This window comes from Cyprinodon variegatus, unplaced genomic scaffold, assembly GCF_000732505.1.
Source record: "Cyprinodon variegatus isolate N-32 unplaced genomic scaffold, C_variegatus-1.0 Scaffold87, whole genome shotgun sequence".
NCBI classification, from domain to species: Eukaryota; Metazoa; Chordata; class Actinopteri; order Cyprinodontiformes; family Cyprinodontidae; genus Cyprinodon; species Cyprinodon variegatus.
This window is the reverse complement of record NW_015150540.1, coordinates 927,785-943,888: the sequence shown is the minus strand read 5'-3', so window position 1 is coordinate 943,888 and position 16,104 is coordinate 927,785. Positions and strand designations below refer to the sequence as shown.

Here is a 16,104-nt window from a genome sequence, read left to right as displayed (position 1 = left end):
TAGTTATTTAATTTGAACCAGTCTCTCTGAAGCAAGCAAATGATGGTAGAAAGAAACTCCAACCTCAACAAGATCCAGGTTCTGAATTAGCAGTTTTCTGGACAGAGAAGAGGCAAAAACACAGAAGCGGGTTTAGAATCCTTGTTATGGAAATGTAAAACAAGGAGAATAGAGGTATTGGTTAAGACAGGGAATGTGACTTGAAAAAATACACTCCTGATTTTATAGCAAGGAAACTTCATGCTGGAGCCATTCTTTCAGAATAAAAGTAGGGCTGCAATTAACGATTATTTTGCAAATCGATTATTCTGTCATTTTTTTTTTCGATTAATCGATTAGTAATCAGATAGACAAAGGTTCCTTAAAGAAGACTTTTTACAAACATTTCCACTTGAGGGGTTCTGGATAGACCATATTGACAGTTGAAAATGTTGTTTTTATCTTGAATTTTTATTTATTTTCTTTAACAATCTTGGTATAGTTACTGCTCATGTTTTAGAGTCTCTATACTCCATTCAATGATTAAGCAATTACTAAATTACTTAAAGCTTATTTCAATAATCAATTAATCACAGTTAATCCGATGAATCCTTTCAGCTCTAGATAAAAGGACAGACAAAAATTATTTAACAGTATAGGCATAAAGGCATTTTATAATGAAAACAAAAAGTACAATTTTATTGCATTATTACAAGTATAATAAGAAAACTGTTTTAGAAGATTCACTATTCTTGCTTTGTATTTTACACTAACTGATTTTTTATTTAATTTTTTTTAATGCAGTATCTCCATTTTTGAAATAAGGTGTATAGAAGCCTGAGTGTACAGAACAAGTATGGAAATACAAGCCTGTGCAGATAGCTGAAGTGAAGGTGCATATATGTGTGTGTATGTGTGGGGGGGGGTGGGAGGAGGCTGGCTGTGATCATGTTCACTGATGTCCTTAGTGTCATGTTATAAAGGAAGTCAGAGTTTGTCATGAACATGTTAGAGACGCAAAGCTCTAGAAACATGATTTCAAGTAAGATCAGCAGTTCACATGGAACAGAGTTTAATCTGGTTCAGGTAAATGGAACATGGATTCGACAAACTGGACCGTGCCAAGAAAAGGATGGGAAATCTTCAGATGCTAAAATGTAAGTATAAGGTGAAAATGAGTTGTGTTAATAATTTATCTTCAGTCTAAACCAAAATAATAACTATGAAAGGTTCACTGTAATGACGCTGAAACAGGAAAATGTTATGCCTTAAAGCCCAGGATCATCTTTCCCTCCTAAAATATGTCTCTGTCTTACATTTAGTTTACATTCTAGTCCTGCTGTATACAGACAGTGCACACATATCTACATTAGTCTGTTCCATAGACAGTGTGCAGAAATACCTTTCTATTTTAGGCTGCTCTGAGGCCCTGATAAACATGCACAGCAATGCCAGAGGAGAACATGTTCTCCCTGTTACTGAACATGTGGATAGGTTATATTGCTGAACTGAAGTGGGTCTACTAAAAAAATGATACATGTTTTTGTCCCTAGTGGTTCATATTCTGTTTTTTAAGTGCCAGGAAGTGCTTCTTTAAACTTACTGCAGATCATTCTAGGTTTTTCTTTGGAAGTTAGCAGCTGCCAATTTTCTGAGGAAGATTTCTTTCTGTTTTTGAGGAAGTTCAACTCAACCTGAAAACTTAAGTAAAGAACTCATTTTAACCTAGATCCACAAACACATTGCCACAAAAAGTTTTTTTTCTTGTTTTTGGGGTTATATCAGAAAATGTAATCCAACAATAACACATAAAGAAAATAGTACATGATTTTTTTAAAGTAGGATTTTTAATTATAATGATTGGTATATTGTAGATAATTGTGCATCTGTCTTCTGCTGGATCCTTTTTACCTAAAGACACAATTCTTAGTTAAATTTCATCTATAATAGTTTAATCGTTCCATTCTTAGCATGATACTTACCTTATTTACATTACACTTTTATTCTTTATGAAGCACAGTTCCCAATACTGAATTAAGCTGAATTATAATAACCTGTTTTCTAGGCTAATGTTCTTCTAGCCTAGAGAACGTTTTATTTTTAAATTCCTTTTAAATGAAGTATATGAACCAATAATATGGCCATTATCATTATGCTTCTAAGTAACAAGCTAAAATTAGATGAAATTAACTGTAATAACACCATATCACAATATTTTTGCGGAAGTTTTTTTTTTTTCCTCATATAACTTTGCTTCATTTTTTTGTTTGTGAATATCGTATGTGTGACTCGACATGCACTAGATACTGGTGCATTACTTTTATTTGAATGTCACATAACTCATCCCCATTTCAATATAATGGAGGATTAAAGTATTAAGACAACAAAACCCAGATTCTTATTTAACCATAAATGAGTAAGGATAACACTTTGCACTTAGGGCACCAGTCTAAATCAGGACTATACATTTTATATTTAGATGAGGATATTTAAACAAAGAACTGCAACAGACGAAGTGTTATAGTGTAACACAGAAAGCCAAAGTTTAACAAAGTGGCCAAACTGAATCCCCTTTTCTTTTTTAACTTTACTATGAATGATCTTCAGCTATGAGAAGAAATTGGACCAAGGAGCTTCCTGGACCGTGGTGAGCCCCATTATTTTCACCTACAGGGTTATTCAGTGTAAAGACCTGCTAGATCCCATGAATGACACTTTGCTCTGGGGCCACATAGGAGATGAAGACATTCAAGCCAGCGAAAAAGCAAAACCTGTGAAGCGCTTTATTGTTATTGATAAAACTGTACACCAGCTGTACGGCTCTAAGGTCTCTCAATACTTTGATGCCAGGGGAGTCATTTACAAGATCCTTCCTCTACCCACCACTGAGGAGAATAAGAACATGGAGCTAGTGACCAAAATTCTGGAGGAAGTTCACCAGTTTGGGATTGACAGACGTTCTGAGCCTATCATTGCACTTGGAGGTGGAGTCTGTTTGGATGTGGTTGGTCTGGCAGCATCTCTCTATCGACGAAGGACCCCATACATTCGTGTGCCAACCACTCTGCTGTCATATGTTGATGCTAGTGTCGGGGCCAAAACTGGGGTCAACTTTGCTGGAGGAAAAAACAAGCTAGGAAGTTATGTTCCACCAGTGGCAACATTTTTAGACAGCTCATTCTTCCAAACTCTCCCTCTACGGCAGATCTCTAACGGACTTGCAGAGATGTTAAAGGTGCTTGTCTCTGCATGGCCATTAATTCATTAACTCAATTCTCCAATCACTGAATAAAATGAGTTACATATATCTTAATTCCTCCTTATGATGTGGTTTAATGTTGTAAAGAATCCTATTTGAATACATGTAAACATATTCAACTTATCTGTTAAAAGAAAGTTATATTCCACTATAAAATTAGTTTAAAAATGCATTAATAAATTGCTGCAGGGAGACTTCAACAGAAAAAATAAACTTCACTTTAATAAACTTCAATTTATTTATTTTTTTTGACTGATTTTGTTCAATATTTAACTTGATAATATGCTAAAATAAACATTCCATGAGGATTAAATATATATAAATTCATACTTTTATGTCTTTCACATTTTCTGCAACTTTTGGTGTGTTTTATTGTGATTTGTTGCATTTACTAAATGCATGATATTATCTTTTTTTTAATAATCCTTCAAGAGATATGTACGGAAGAGGATTAGGGCCACTGTAAAAAAAAAAAACGTTAACTGATTTTTAATATTTTATTTGTTTAACATGGGAAAAAAGTCAGAATTCTGACTTTAATCTCAGAATTCTGACTTTAATCTCAGAATTCTGACTGAATTCTGACAATAAAAAAAGAGTCAGAATTCTGAGATTAAAGTCAGAATTCTGAGAAAAAAGTCAGAACTCTGAGATTAAAGTCAGAATTCTGACTTTTTTCCCATACTAAACTGAAATACAATTTAAAAATCAGTTAACTTTTTATTTTTCCACTGGCCCTAATCCTCTTCCGTAGATATGTCATGCAGTGCAAAATGAAAAACGTTTTAAAGCATCATCATTTTGTTTCTATAGCTGTTCAATGATTCAGCTACGTTTGTACCAGTAAAGATATCATGATTTCAGATGGCCCTGATGAAGCACCGTAGCCTATTTGAGCTCCTTGAGTCGAACGGTAAGAAACTGTTGCATGCCAAGCTGCAGCCATCCGAAACCTGCAGTGACTCTGAACAGGAAGACAGCGCTGCAGCATCCATGCGCATTGCCATAGAAACAATGCTAGAGGAACTGGCTCCAAATTTGTGGGAGGATGATCTAGATCGGCTGGTGGATTTTGGGCATCTTATTAGCCCCGAACTAGAAATGGTAAAGGAACAGTTTTAACTCTATTTTAATGTATGTAACACAACTTAAAGCATTACTATATATAAGATGCCATTTTAAAACAGAATAAAGAAGAGCTTAAGTCAAATTAAACATTAAATGTGTCAAATTCATCTCTGCTGTGTATAAATATCTAGTCGTGTGTTTGCAAAGCTGTGCATCTTGCATGAACAAATGAAACTAAAGAGTTTCCGTTTGTTCTGACCTCACAGAGAGTTTTGCCTGCTCTGCTTCATGGGGAGGCTGTAAACATCGATATGTCCCTCATGGTCTATGTGGCCCACCAAAAGGGGCTTCTTACAAAAAAAGAGAAGGATCGTATTATCCGGTGTATGCTGGGTCTGGAGCTACCTGTGTGGCACCAAGACTGCTCCCTGGCCTTGGTGCAAAAATCTCTTGAAGAGCGTCTGAAGCACTCAGCAGGCTCCCTGAGGATGCCTCTACCAACAGGACTGGGAAGAGCTGGTAAATAAAAAAATGCTGTCCCTTTTATTGATTTCACACTATCAGTCAATTTTATTTACTTAATTTTTTTATTGCATGTAAATTGTTTTTTTTTTTTTTAGAAATCTTCCATGATATGATAGAAGATGACATCATTTGCCAAGCATTCCACAACTGGACTGAAGAACTTTCTGGCTTTGGTAATAAGTGAATAAAATATTTGCAAAAGAATGGCACTCTAATCGGTCTTTACATTATTAGGGCGGAAATAGGTAATTGTGATTAATTGATTACTGAAATAATTGTCAACTTATTTAGTAATCAATTATTAGTTAACTGGAGTACAGAGACTTTAAAATATGCTTTTAGCTGACAGAGCGACCCATTTGGACTAGTACTTATATCAAATTGTAAAAAAAAACTACTGTTTAAAGATAAAAAATTGGTTTCATCTATCAACATGCTCTATCCAGCACTCTTTAGGTGGAAAAGGTTTAGTTTTAACTGGTTTACTTCCGTAAAAAATCTTTTAGGAAGCTTTTGCTATCTAATTATTTATCGATTAAGCAAAAAAATTATAATAAAATAATCAATTTGCAATTCACTACAGAAAGACTTTTGTAGTGTTATAATAAAATAAAAGAAAGAAAAGAAAAAATGCCCCAAGTATCCTTATGTTGAACGGATGCACCATATCAATCTAAATGGCCTAAACGTATAGTGGTTTAGGAATAGCAGGATCTTTAGAGAAATTTATTTTTTTAAGTCTGTAAATTTCAATGAATAATTTTTGTTGTCTTAATCATTGGATGTGTTCAAACTTGCAGGAAAAACACACAGAGCCATTAAGCTAAAAAAAAAAAATCTTTTAATATCTCTAAAACAGTAGTTTAACATTGAGTACCAATGAAAGTGAGTTAAGTAATCTGAGAAGAGTGGGCACAGTAAGTATTGCAACATTTACCTTATAAAACTTTGACAATGAAAACAGTTGTAGTACACTTCATGAACCACGGAATAAACTTGAGCAGACACTTAAATAGCAACAGAAAAGGTTCTTCTTTAGTGGATTTGAAATACACCACAATCTAAGTGCAATACGCATGTTTAAACCACAAGCTACCAGCTCACGGTCAAAAGGTTGTGTATTAATCTTATCACAAGTCTTACAATCATAAAGGTCCATCTGCAGTGATCCAATGTTCACTTACAAGCTTTTTTACTGGCTGTTAATGAGTTGGTACTCAGTAGATTACAAAACACTGTGAGAGACACGAAAAAATGTCTCTATATCCAAACAAACTGTTATTCTTGGAGTTGTGTTCTTCGCACTTTAATAATTTTATTTTGCATAAACTGTATATTACAATAAATTAGCTTCATGTCTCCTGTTTCTGGTAAGATGTTTTGAAAGTGACCATCAGTAGCCTAAACATGTAACTTATATTTTGTATAAATACACTGCATCTTTCATTGTAGGCACACAATTGTGCACTACATTTATACCACATTTAGAAAAATGTCTTTATGTCCAGTGTAACTGCAGGAAAACAAATACACAACAGCAATATATTAAGTTTAAAAATGTTCAGTAATAAATAAATATGTCTAATGTATTTAAAGCTAAATGCTACAACCAGCCTGCACACTCCTTAACTAAGATAATGTAGCAGTCGATGCTAACAGTTGCTAACTGGGGGTAAAAAAAGGACGGTATGCTCTCCTCCAGGGTAGCTGATTTATTTATTTATTTATTTTTTTATTTATTTGTCCATAATTCAAATTAGGAAAAACTAATAAAGCTAGGTTAGTTTCCGTCTATAAAACCAAACAGTTTTCAGAAACTTTACAGACCCAGTGGCCATGAATGTATCCCAAAACAGTTACATAATTACTTATTTACTTTTTTTTTTAATCCTTCATGTACTGTTTACTTTCAGCCACGGCCATATTTTTAGGGCCATTTTATGTAAGCCAGTGATTAAATGTAGAAAATTTAACGCCTACATCTACAGCTTAATGCTAACCTTTTAGCCACTTTAATTCAAGTAATTTTACATATTGAAATATGTTGAATAAAAGGAAATACAGGCTATATATATATATATATATATATATATATATATATATATATATATATATATATATATATATATATATATATATATAGGCTATATATGGCAACCTGTATTGCCTTTTACACAGGTGGATGCAAATATTAACTTGTTTTGGCCTTGTTTGGACTAGATTTTAGCGTTTCATTGGTCCAAGTTAAACTTAGCAACTGTTTAGGCTTGAAACCATCTTCTCCAAAATTCAACATCCAATTCAACATTTTTAGATGGAGGAAGTGATGCCTTGTCAACCAAAGTTTGCTTGGTTAGTTATCATAAAGACTAACTTGGCTGAGTCATTCTTCCTTTGGCACTCTTTGTCTCGCTAAATGCTATGTTTTATAGCTAAAGTCAAAGCTTGAGATTTGCGTCCATAAGATACCATACTAATTTCTGATATCAATGCTGCCCTTGTTTTTAAAAATCAATATTATTTAAAAGACTTTTTCATTTCGGTACCATTTGAATTCAATACATTTTAATTGTCATACTCTTTTTGAAGCACATTTCAATTTCTATTCGCAAAAGACACTTTAATTTGATCAAAATTTTCTTAATAACTTACTAAGATCTTTATGTTTCAATTAATAAAAGTGCTATCGCAAATCAATAATGGTGGTTCTTGAGTTTAAGATACATAGCCTGTTGTCTCACACTGACCAAAAGTCTTTTTTTAGAGGATTTCCGCACCAGGTTTTTTTTTTGTCTATAAAGCACCAAATACCAGCATAATCAGTTAAAAATATTGCATAAATTCTCACACATCACCAATGTAACAGAAGGCACTTAAATGAAATGGTAATTAAAGTATCACTGTCTAAAGCTATTTCATAAATGACATAATTTCAAGACGTGATGTATCACAGGCACAACTTCAAACATTGCATAGTTTGACAAAACAGAGACTGTTGTATCCGAGTTATCAGTAATGGCTCCTGGTTATTCATGAACATGCTACAACATTTGCAAACTGCAGAAATATACATGCAATAGTGTAACTCTGTTGCTCTATTCTCCGTATGGATGTCACAAGTCAAATATATCAAGTTTGGGCACAAAAGCTTAATAAACTACATTTCAGTCCACAGAGGTTAATCCAGTGTTTGGACGATTCCGTACATTTCATATAAAATCAATAATTTATTGGCTTTATAAATTTCACATATCAAAAAAAAGAACATCCCCATTGTGAAATGTTAAAGTGGTATAAATATAAATAGTCTAAAAAAAAAAGAAGAGGCAAGAAAGCAACGCCTCTGCAGTATTTCTTTACTCTGTGTTAGGATATCTTTAAGAAATCTGTGTATCAGATCAATGCTGCTAGAAAATAATCCCAGTCTCAAATCTATTGGTTTAATTCCAGACCATTTTTGAAACTTTAACATTTTGGAAGTAGTCTTGACAATAGGAATGTATTTGTAATATATCTACTACAACCTGTAAAGAGCATTCAGTAGATAAAAGGTACATAAATCTTTTTTCTAGTTGGATTATTTCTTATAATACTAAATTAAATTGTTGAATTTGTGCAATTTTAAATATTTCATAGGGTATTTATTTATATATATATATATATATATATATATATATATATATATATATATATATATATATATATATATATATACTTAAGGGGAATGTTTAGATAGAATTATGTCTATAGAGGATCATAAATAGTTAAAAAATCTAGAAGTGATTGTTTATCAGGCAAGTAATTTCATCTGGAAGACTGACAGGGAATCTGAGCTAATGTGTGCATCGTAATACAATGATGTACACACTTCTTAATAAGGCATTGGCACATTCAAGTTCAATCTAAGACACAAGGAGTGTAAGCACTATTGTAATAAATATCATTCTTTCTATTATTGCTACTGATTTTCAAAGCAGTGTTTACCTCACCACAAATATCTACACCTCTGACTGATTTAGTTTCCCTAGATTCTTTGGAGTTGACAAAAAAAACACAAGCTAAGCTCTATAAAAAGATAAATGTATAGTTTTGATATATAAAACTTCTAACCTTTGAAACTTATTGTCATTGAAGCATTGATTAAAGAAAATACTCTTAAATATGTCATTGTAATCAAGTTTGAAAGCTTGAAAAGACAAACAATAGAAAAAAAAAGGAAAAAAATGAAGATTCAACATGTAAACATAGAAATGAAATAGAAGGTAAATAAAAAAAAACTAGACCTGAACCTGTATATCCTCTTGTGGTTTTTTTTTTTGGCAAGATGGAGGGGTTAAAGATACATGAGAGCCATCTACCCATTGGGGGCGCTAACAACCCTCTTCATTATCATCCATGCTGACACTGCTTTTGCGGCTGCTGTCCTTTGAAGCGTCTGGGGAGACGGAGGAGAGCAAAGGGTCCACCCCTCTGACAGGAGATAAGTTGTCTTCCATGAGGATGTCAGTGAGTTTGGTTTCTGCTTCGCCATGAACACAGCTGTAGTGGCCCTCGTTAAAGTTGGAGGGACCTTCCTTTAGCTCCAGTGTGGTGGATTGCTCAGGAGTGCAGGCGGGATGGTGTTGGCGATGGAGTTTATAGAGGTCTTGGTGACAGTCCTCCAAAAGAGGCTCCCTCTTAATGGGCCGCACCCCAACTTCAGCAGAGCAGAGTGCTGAGGAAGTGATGGCCAGACCGTGAGCCCGAGCCTGCATCTCCAACTCCTGCAAGTCACAGTCATTTGCACAAACAGGAGGGTCACTAAAGGTTTTGGGCATTTATGCATTATTCACATCTTTCTGTTAAACAGACTAGCAGGGCTGCTTCTTAAAGATACTTCTATATTTTTCCTCTTGAATTTCAAACTTCAGTTGTTACATTACAACCACTACCTTTAATCTCTCTTATAAGTTTTGTGTGATAAAGTAGTCCATAGTGCACAGTGGAAGGAAAGGGAGACGTCATTAATCCACATGTTTGCAAATGAATATCTGAGAAATAGGAGAAGCATTTGTTCTAAAGTAAATACTTTGCAAAAACAAAACTAAATCCAATTACAGCTGAAAGTCTTTCAGGGTATATCACCTTCACATGCATTAAGGCTGTAATTTTGCAAAGTTCTCTTTGCAAAATAACTAAATCTCAGTCAGCGTAGATGTAAAGCATCTGCGAGCCTTGCTTTCTAAGTCTTGCCACAAACTCAGATCTTTTCCCTGCAGGAAAGTGAACCTTCACACCAGTCTTAAGTATTTTGCAGCTTCTAACCAATTTTCTTCCAGGGATGTTGGGGACACCACTGTGCTTTTTCATTATGTGAATGAGAATAAAGGCTGACTTTTGGATTTTCCATTTCCAAATAAAGATAGAAATTATGCATTGTTTTCCTGTTGGTCTGTCATAATAAATTGAAATACTTTTGAACAGTACAAGTTAATGTATATATATTTAACCCAAATACAACTAATTAATTCTATCAATGAATGTTTATACCTGTATTCTAAGCATCAAATGGCGGTTGGCGTGCTCAAGCTTTTTCTGGCGGTTTTCTAGCTCCTTGGCCCTCAGCTGCTCGCGCTGCAACTTTCGGATGTAGTCCACCGATGCCTTCAGGATGGTGCCTTTGTTCCAGCGCATGTCTCTAAAAAATCACAAAAGAAGAAAACAAAAATCAACATTCTCTATTTACACTTAAATAAAAAGCAGCACTTTAGTTTCTAACATCAAACATTAGAGAGGATCATAGTTATAGTTTCATCTTCTCTCACAAAAACATTTTAACAGAGGGCAAACTGAACCGATGGCACATAGCTTAATAGTTGTTGCATCTTCATTATTTAGAAATGGATTAAAATCAGATCAATTCAATTTGTGAGTGGCAACTTCCAATGAGGGTGGGTTTTTTTGAATACAGATATCTGAAGAGTCAAAAATTGTGCTGGGATCACCTAGAAAACACACAAGAAGTCACAGAAAGATATAACAAAAATACCTTAATAATCCTTTACTCCAGATATGAACATTTACACCAAAATGCCTTCATCAAAGTATGTGTTTCATACAACTAGCAACTGTTTTCATAGCCAAAGTAAACCAAAGCGAACTGTGCAGCTATAATTAATGACTAGCAGCTCATGGGTTATCAAAGCACCAGTATGTAGTTTAAAAGTTCAACCAGAGCAAATACAAAAATTCATCAGTTACACAAATAAAGTGCATTGCCTCAGATGGTTTAGTGTCTTTGGCACAAAATTCCCCTGAATTTCCTTTGAAAATGTTAACTTGATTTTTAGCTGCAGAGGCAGTAACACTAAGAGGGGACTTTGTTATCGAAAGGAAGCAAAATTGACAACTAGCAAAATTCATTTTCTATTTATTTTATGTTTGCAGTGTGAGAAAGAAATACTTTCAGAACCAATCAAAGCAACCAAAACTCTGTCTGAGATTATGAGAAAACCTAATAAATGTATTAATCCTAGTTTATTTTTATTTGTTTAGCTTTCTAAAGCAGAAGTATGGAAGAAATAGGAAACTTACGGGTCATTGGATTTTGGAATCAAAGTTCCCAACTCCTTGATGCGATCGTTGATATTAAACCGTCTTCTTCTCTCAACTGCACAACAAGCAAGGAAAAACATGGAAGAAAAACAGCGGAGACATTTAAATTAATAGCAAATTTTAGAGCCAGAAAACATACAAATCTTGAAATAAAAAAATCACAATTGGCTCTCCATTATTTTAAAATAGGTAAGACATCTTTTATGCACTAAATGCATGATTAATAAGTATTTAATCAGAGCCCTGATACTGTTTACAGAAAATATATGTATCTTTTTTATCAAAATACTTAAAGCTAGCAAACTACTATCATTAACAGATGTGGAGAAATGTATTGATAGACTAAGTAAAGGATGCAGTGGGAATGAAGACTATAAAGAGTCTATCTGTGTATTATAATTAGTTGCAGTTTTATAAACTTCTTTTCTGAAAATCTTAACTAAATTATGATGGAAGGAGAGTAGCATGTAAAGGTTGGTGGAGGTTCCCCAAATACGGTTATTTATTGTTGACACAGCCATCAAGGGTTTTTCCATTCCCAAAAGTGTTACTTTTGTCCCCCTCCTTTGACCCTATATTTACAAGGGAAAATACCCTGTGTTATTTCATTTGTTTATTTTTTTCTGGCTGTATTCTTGACTTAAAGTTTGCTTTGTTTTATTTCCTTTTAATCCATAGACATTTTTCCAGATAAGATATAGACACAAACACATTTAACATGGAAAATATTTTAAGATCAGCTTAGATAGTTTTTTTTTTTTTTATTGTACCAGACAAAATATATCCCTTTTTGCAAATATCATATAATGCATCAGCTGGAACTCACTCAGATTATGGTTGTCTTTCTTCTGCCTTTCCTTTGCGAGGGCTCTTACCTCAGCTTCTGGCAAAAAAACACTTTCATTAAAAGAGTGTGATAAGTGCTGTATGAATGAATAGGAAAAAAAATTCCCAAAGAAACTAAAACCACCAGCACCCGTGCTCAATAAGTTGAAGCTAAACACTGAGACGTACCCACAGGGAACCCCTCAGGCCTTTGATAGGTCTCAAATTTTCCACAGGATCCAGATTTGTCCAGCATGTGCATGATGGCCGGGGATTGAGACACTATGTGATAAATAACATACTTTCTATTAAGAAAATTATATAAATATAATATAATAATAGTAATATAATAATAATAATGTTAATTATTAAAGAATTTATACTATGGAGGAATCTTAAATCTGCTCACCTGAGTATTCCCTTTTGATGTTGGAGAGGTTGGCAGGGCAGGAGTTACTGATGGGCAGGCCCTGCTGCGGCATGCCCTGATTACCGTACATGTCCATAAGGTTAGCAGATACAGGAATCTGGGGAGGATAAGGGAAACAGAATACATTATTAGAGGTGGGAATAGTAAGAATGACGGTGCAGTGGGAAAAGGTGAGATTTGACGTTATACATATTGCTAATAGTGTTTTTATTTTTCTAAAGTCTGAATCTGTCAGAAGCTCTGAGCTCCAAAATAACCAGAGACTTTTCTGGTGTTTTTAGAGAGAAATGTAAATGCATGTTTAGAACTTCTTTCGTCTTCAAGAATATTCCTTTGGGATGTAAGCTTTTTAAATATCAATTCTTAATCTATCACAGGCATCTCTCATGCTGTGATCTTTCATAAGAATAAAATCCATTCTGTGTGGTAGTAAAGCATTATAAAAAAGGGCACATACATACCGTGTTTGCCATCTGAAGTCCAGGATCCATCAAACCGAGGATGTCATCACTGTAACTTGACTCCAGGCTAATAATGTCATCAATGACATCATCCATCTGCAATCCCACAAAAGGACACATGTGTAATTAACTCCACCAACACAAAACGCACAAGCACAAGCATACTTTAAGGGGACACGGCGCACCTCTTTCTCGCAGTTTGAGTTGAGGGTCAGTAAGGCCATAGGGCTGTTGGGGGCGCTATTGCCCGGCCCTGGCGGCATGCCCCCGTGGTCAGAGGACTGGTTGGGGCAGGGCAAGCTCAATGCCTGGGAACCAAGCTTTCCCAGGTACCGCTTAACCTGCTGCTGCTGGGAACGCTGGATGTGGTACTTGGTAGGGTTTTCCAAATGAGTCTGGACCTGTTGGTTGAGCAACAAAAGCAGCAAATTATTTCTTGTCAAAGTCTCATGAAACACCCATTGCTGCCAGCCTGAAACTTTGACAATACGAAGTTTAAGGTTTCGTTGTGAGCTTTAGATGCCAAGAAGAGTGTTAAAAGATTTAAAAAAATGAGTGTGTAAGCATGTTTGTGCTCTTATTTTGAAATACAAAAGGAATAAATTGTTGAATTGAGTGTTTTTTAAGTGACCTAACTAAATTATCTTTTAAGCCAGGGGACAAAACGTGATTATGAAAAAAAAAAAACAGTCTAACTCAAATAGAAAAAAGATTTCATTTGTGAAAAAAACCAAAGCGAAAACGTTATGTTCTCAAGACTAGTATTACTGTAGAACTGATAACAAGTCAGACTAGGATTAAGCTTTGCACACTGCATGATCCAGTTGGTGGTTTCAGATAAAACTACATGGCTAAAGTAGCATGATGCATCTAGTTTGTGCTAGAAGTAACACACATGTAAAGGTGAAAAACATATATACCGGTATAAGGCAAAAAACAAAGAAGCGCCCCTGAAGTCCAGGACATTTTCAAAAAATTTTAAACTCATCTGATCTCATTACCATAAACCCAGCAGTATGTCATCTTATCCTGTAAAATGGATGACTGGTTACACCCATTTTCCAAATTAAAAACAAATCTGTAAAACTTTGAGGTTTTTCTGGACTTTATTTCATTTGTCAAAAAACAAAATGAGTATTTGAAAAGATTAATTTTTGCCTTAGGATGCAATACAAATATGATAACTCTTATAGCGAGAGCAGCAACATAGTTGTTTCGTTTTTTTTTACTTTCCAGACATTATTGCTAAAATATACACCTTTGAACCCCGATTTCCTACAAACTTTTATGTTGTCAGATTAAGGAAATTTCCATTATAGATCAAAGATTTGTGAATCTTGTTATCCAAAGACATGAATATAATCAAGAAATATTTCAATATATTTTTAAAATAATGTAAGACAGTGCCAAAAATAGTTATCAACCTCTGCATACAAATTAAGCGTTTGTTATCTGAGGCTCATTAATTCTCCAGCATTAATGATCCAGAAATATGTCTGCAGGCAGAACCACACACACAGACAGATAAAGAAAAAAAAAACAACTTCAGAGATGGCGTTTGTCAGAATGTAACCCATTTTAAATGGAGTGGAGCTCCACATCCATCTCACATGTAAACCTCTCTCCCTTTTACTCTAATTTTGAGGACATTATAAAGGCACTGATGGAGACACCTTAACAAGAGTTTAGATGTTGAACTGAAACATATTCTGATCAACTAAATGTTTTCATTCATTTCTTGATATATCAGGATTTCAGACCTACCTCATAAGGTTGGTATCCAAGCATCTCAAGCATATTTCCTTCTTTGGATGGTTTACAAAAATAAATAAATAAATAAAAATGCAAGTGTGATTTTCAGCTAAGATATGCTGCTGCAGCTTCCTCCTCTGCTGCGCCTGCTGGAGTGAGAAGACACACATCCAGCTCATCCTTTCAAAGGCAAGAAAAGTAATTAGCTATGCATGTCTGAGAATCTCAGTGAACACAATGATCCTATTCAAACTTGTGTTGTTTTATGTAAAAACTGTATTTATTCCTTTTATGGCATGTCACTTGATGTTAGGACATGCTGCCAACAGTTAAAGCCTTTGTCTTGTGAGGCCACTTCTTTAGCTGAAACTTGCCTGGGGCAGTTTTTTTGCCCCCTCCACTTTTTAACCTATATAGATACTTTGCTTGTGTTCCCAGTTCAGCACTGCACAAAAAAACACTGCTTCCCCATGCTTAGTCTGAAGTTTGCTTCAATAGATGATTTTATTCAAGCTTGATACAACCAATCTCCAGATTGAAAAAAAAGCAAATTTAATTACTCTTCCCTTGACAGATTTCTTTGCAGGGGGTTTAAACACACACAAAAAAATCACAGGTTACAGAATAATGGTTGGATAATGTCAGATATTTCTGAGGCCGTTGAAAAGATTCCTTTGGAACTCAAGCACTGAATGAACTGATAAAAACACCTAATAACTATGGTATATAGTCAAACTGTGAACATATTGCGTATTGTTTTAATTAGAGTTTATCTCTTTTATTTGATAAGTTTCATGTATTGAAAATCAACAGTCACAGTCAGCCATGATAAAATGCCACCGTATTCTATTCCTCTACGAAATGCATACTGTAACTAGTGAGTAGAACGAAACATATAAGAGGTTTATATATAAAAACCTGAGGAATGTAGAATGTGTTTGTATAATGGCTGCAACTAACAATTATTTTGCAAATCGATTAATCTCTCGATCATTTTTTTAGTAATCAATTAATAATCGGATAGACAAAGGTTCCTTAAAGAAGATTTTATATAGAATTAAACCAGGTGAACCTAAAACGTTTCGACTTGTGGAGTTCTGGATAGAGCATATTGACAGGAGAAAAAATTTTTTTTTGATTTACAGTGGGGCAAAAAAGTATTTAGTCAGCCACCAATAGTGCAAGTTCTCCCACTTAAAAAGATGAGAGAG

At 34.5% G+C, this 16,104-nt stretch overlaps 2 protein-coding genes across 7 annotated transcripts in view; one reads left to right on the top strand and one right to left on the bottom strand.

Annotated features, from left to right (window-relative positions):
* Positions 1-965: 965 nt before the first annotated feature.
* Positions 966-9,281, top strand: LOC107083937 (2-epi-5-epi-valiolone synthase-like). Of its 2 annotated transcripts, none has more exons than XM_015373535.1 (7): positions 966-1,136; positions 2,587-2,626; positions 2,830-3,214; positions 4,103-4,342; positions 4,573-4,825; positions 4,927-5,004; positions 9,156-9,281. In XM_015373535.1, the coding sequence occupies exons 1-7, from the start codon at positions 1,070-1,072 to the stop codon at positions 9,176-9,178; spliced, it is 1,086 nt and encodes a 361-aa protein (XP_015229021.1). In that variant the 5' UTR covers positions 966-1,069; the 3' UTR covers positions 9,179-9,281. The 2 variants fall into 2 exon arrangements, with proteins under 2 accessions (XP_015229021.1, XP_015229022.1); XM_015373536.1 differs by having other exon boundaries at positions 1,034-1,136; positions 2,715-3,214.
* Positions 8,552-16,104, bottom strand: part of LOC107083936 (microphthalmia-associated transcription factor-like) — a 46,210-nt gene continuing 38,657 nt past the window's right edge. For 3 of the 5 annotated variants that reach the window (XM_015373530.1, XM_015373532.1, XM_015373533.1), the window contains exons 3-10: positions 13,327-13,542; positions 13,142-13,237; positions 12,660-12,777; positions 12,440-12,532; positions 12,252-12,308; positions 11,405-11,480; positions 10,361-10,508; positions 8,552-9,594 (exon numbers count right to left, since the gene is read on the bottom strand). In XM_015373530.1, coding sequence (XP_015229016.1) covers positions 9,202-9,594; positions 10,361-10,508; positions 11,405-11,480; positions 12,252-12,308; positions 12,440-12,532; positions 12,660-12,777; positions 13,142-13,237; positions 13,327-13,542 — 1,197 coding nt within the window. In that variant the 3' untranslated portion in view covers positions 8,552-9,201. Of the gene's footprint in view, positions 9,595-10,360; positions 10,509-11,404; positions 11,481-12,251; positions 12,309-12,439; positions 12,533-12,659; positions 12,778-13,141; positions 13,238-13,326; positions 13,543-14,905; positions 15,149-16,104 lie in introns of those variants that run through there. The other 2 variants (XM_015373534.1, XM_015373531.1) reach the window with 2 other exon arrangements.

Bases quoted from the DNA above. Each gene is read 5' to 3' on its own strand.
- LOC107083937 (XM_015373535.1), top strand. From the start codon at position 1,070: ATGGAACATGGATTCGACAAACTGGACCGTGCCAAGAAAAGGATGGGA. The intron at 3,215-4,102 runs GTGCTTGTCTCT...TCATGATTTCAG, and splicing joins GACTTGCAGAGATGTTAAAG to ATGGCCCTGATGAAGCACCG. The intron at 4,343-4,572 runs GTAAAGGAACAG...CTGACCTCACAG, and splicing joins TTAGCCCCGAACTAGAAATG to AGAGTTTTGCCTGCTCTGCT.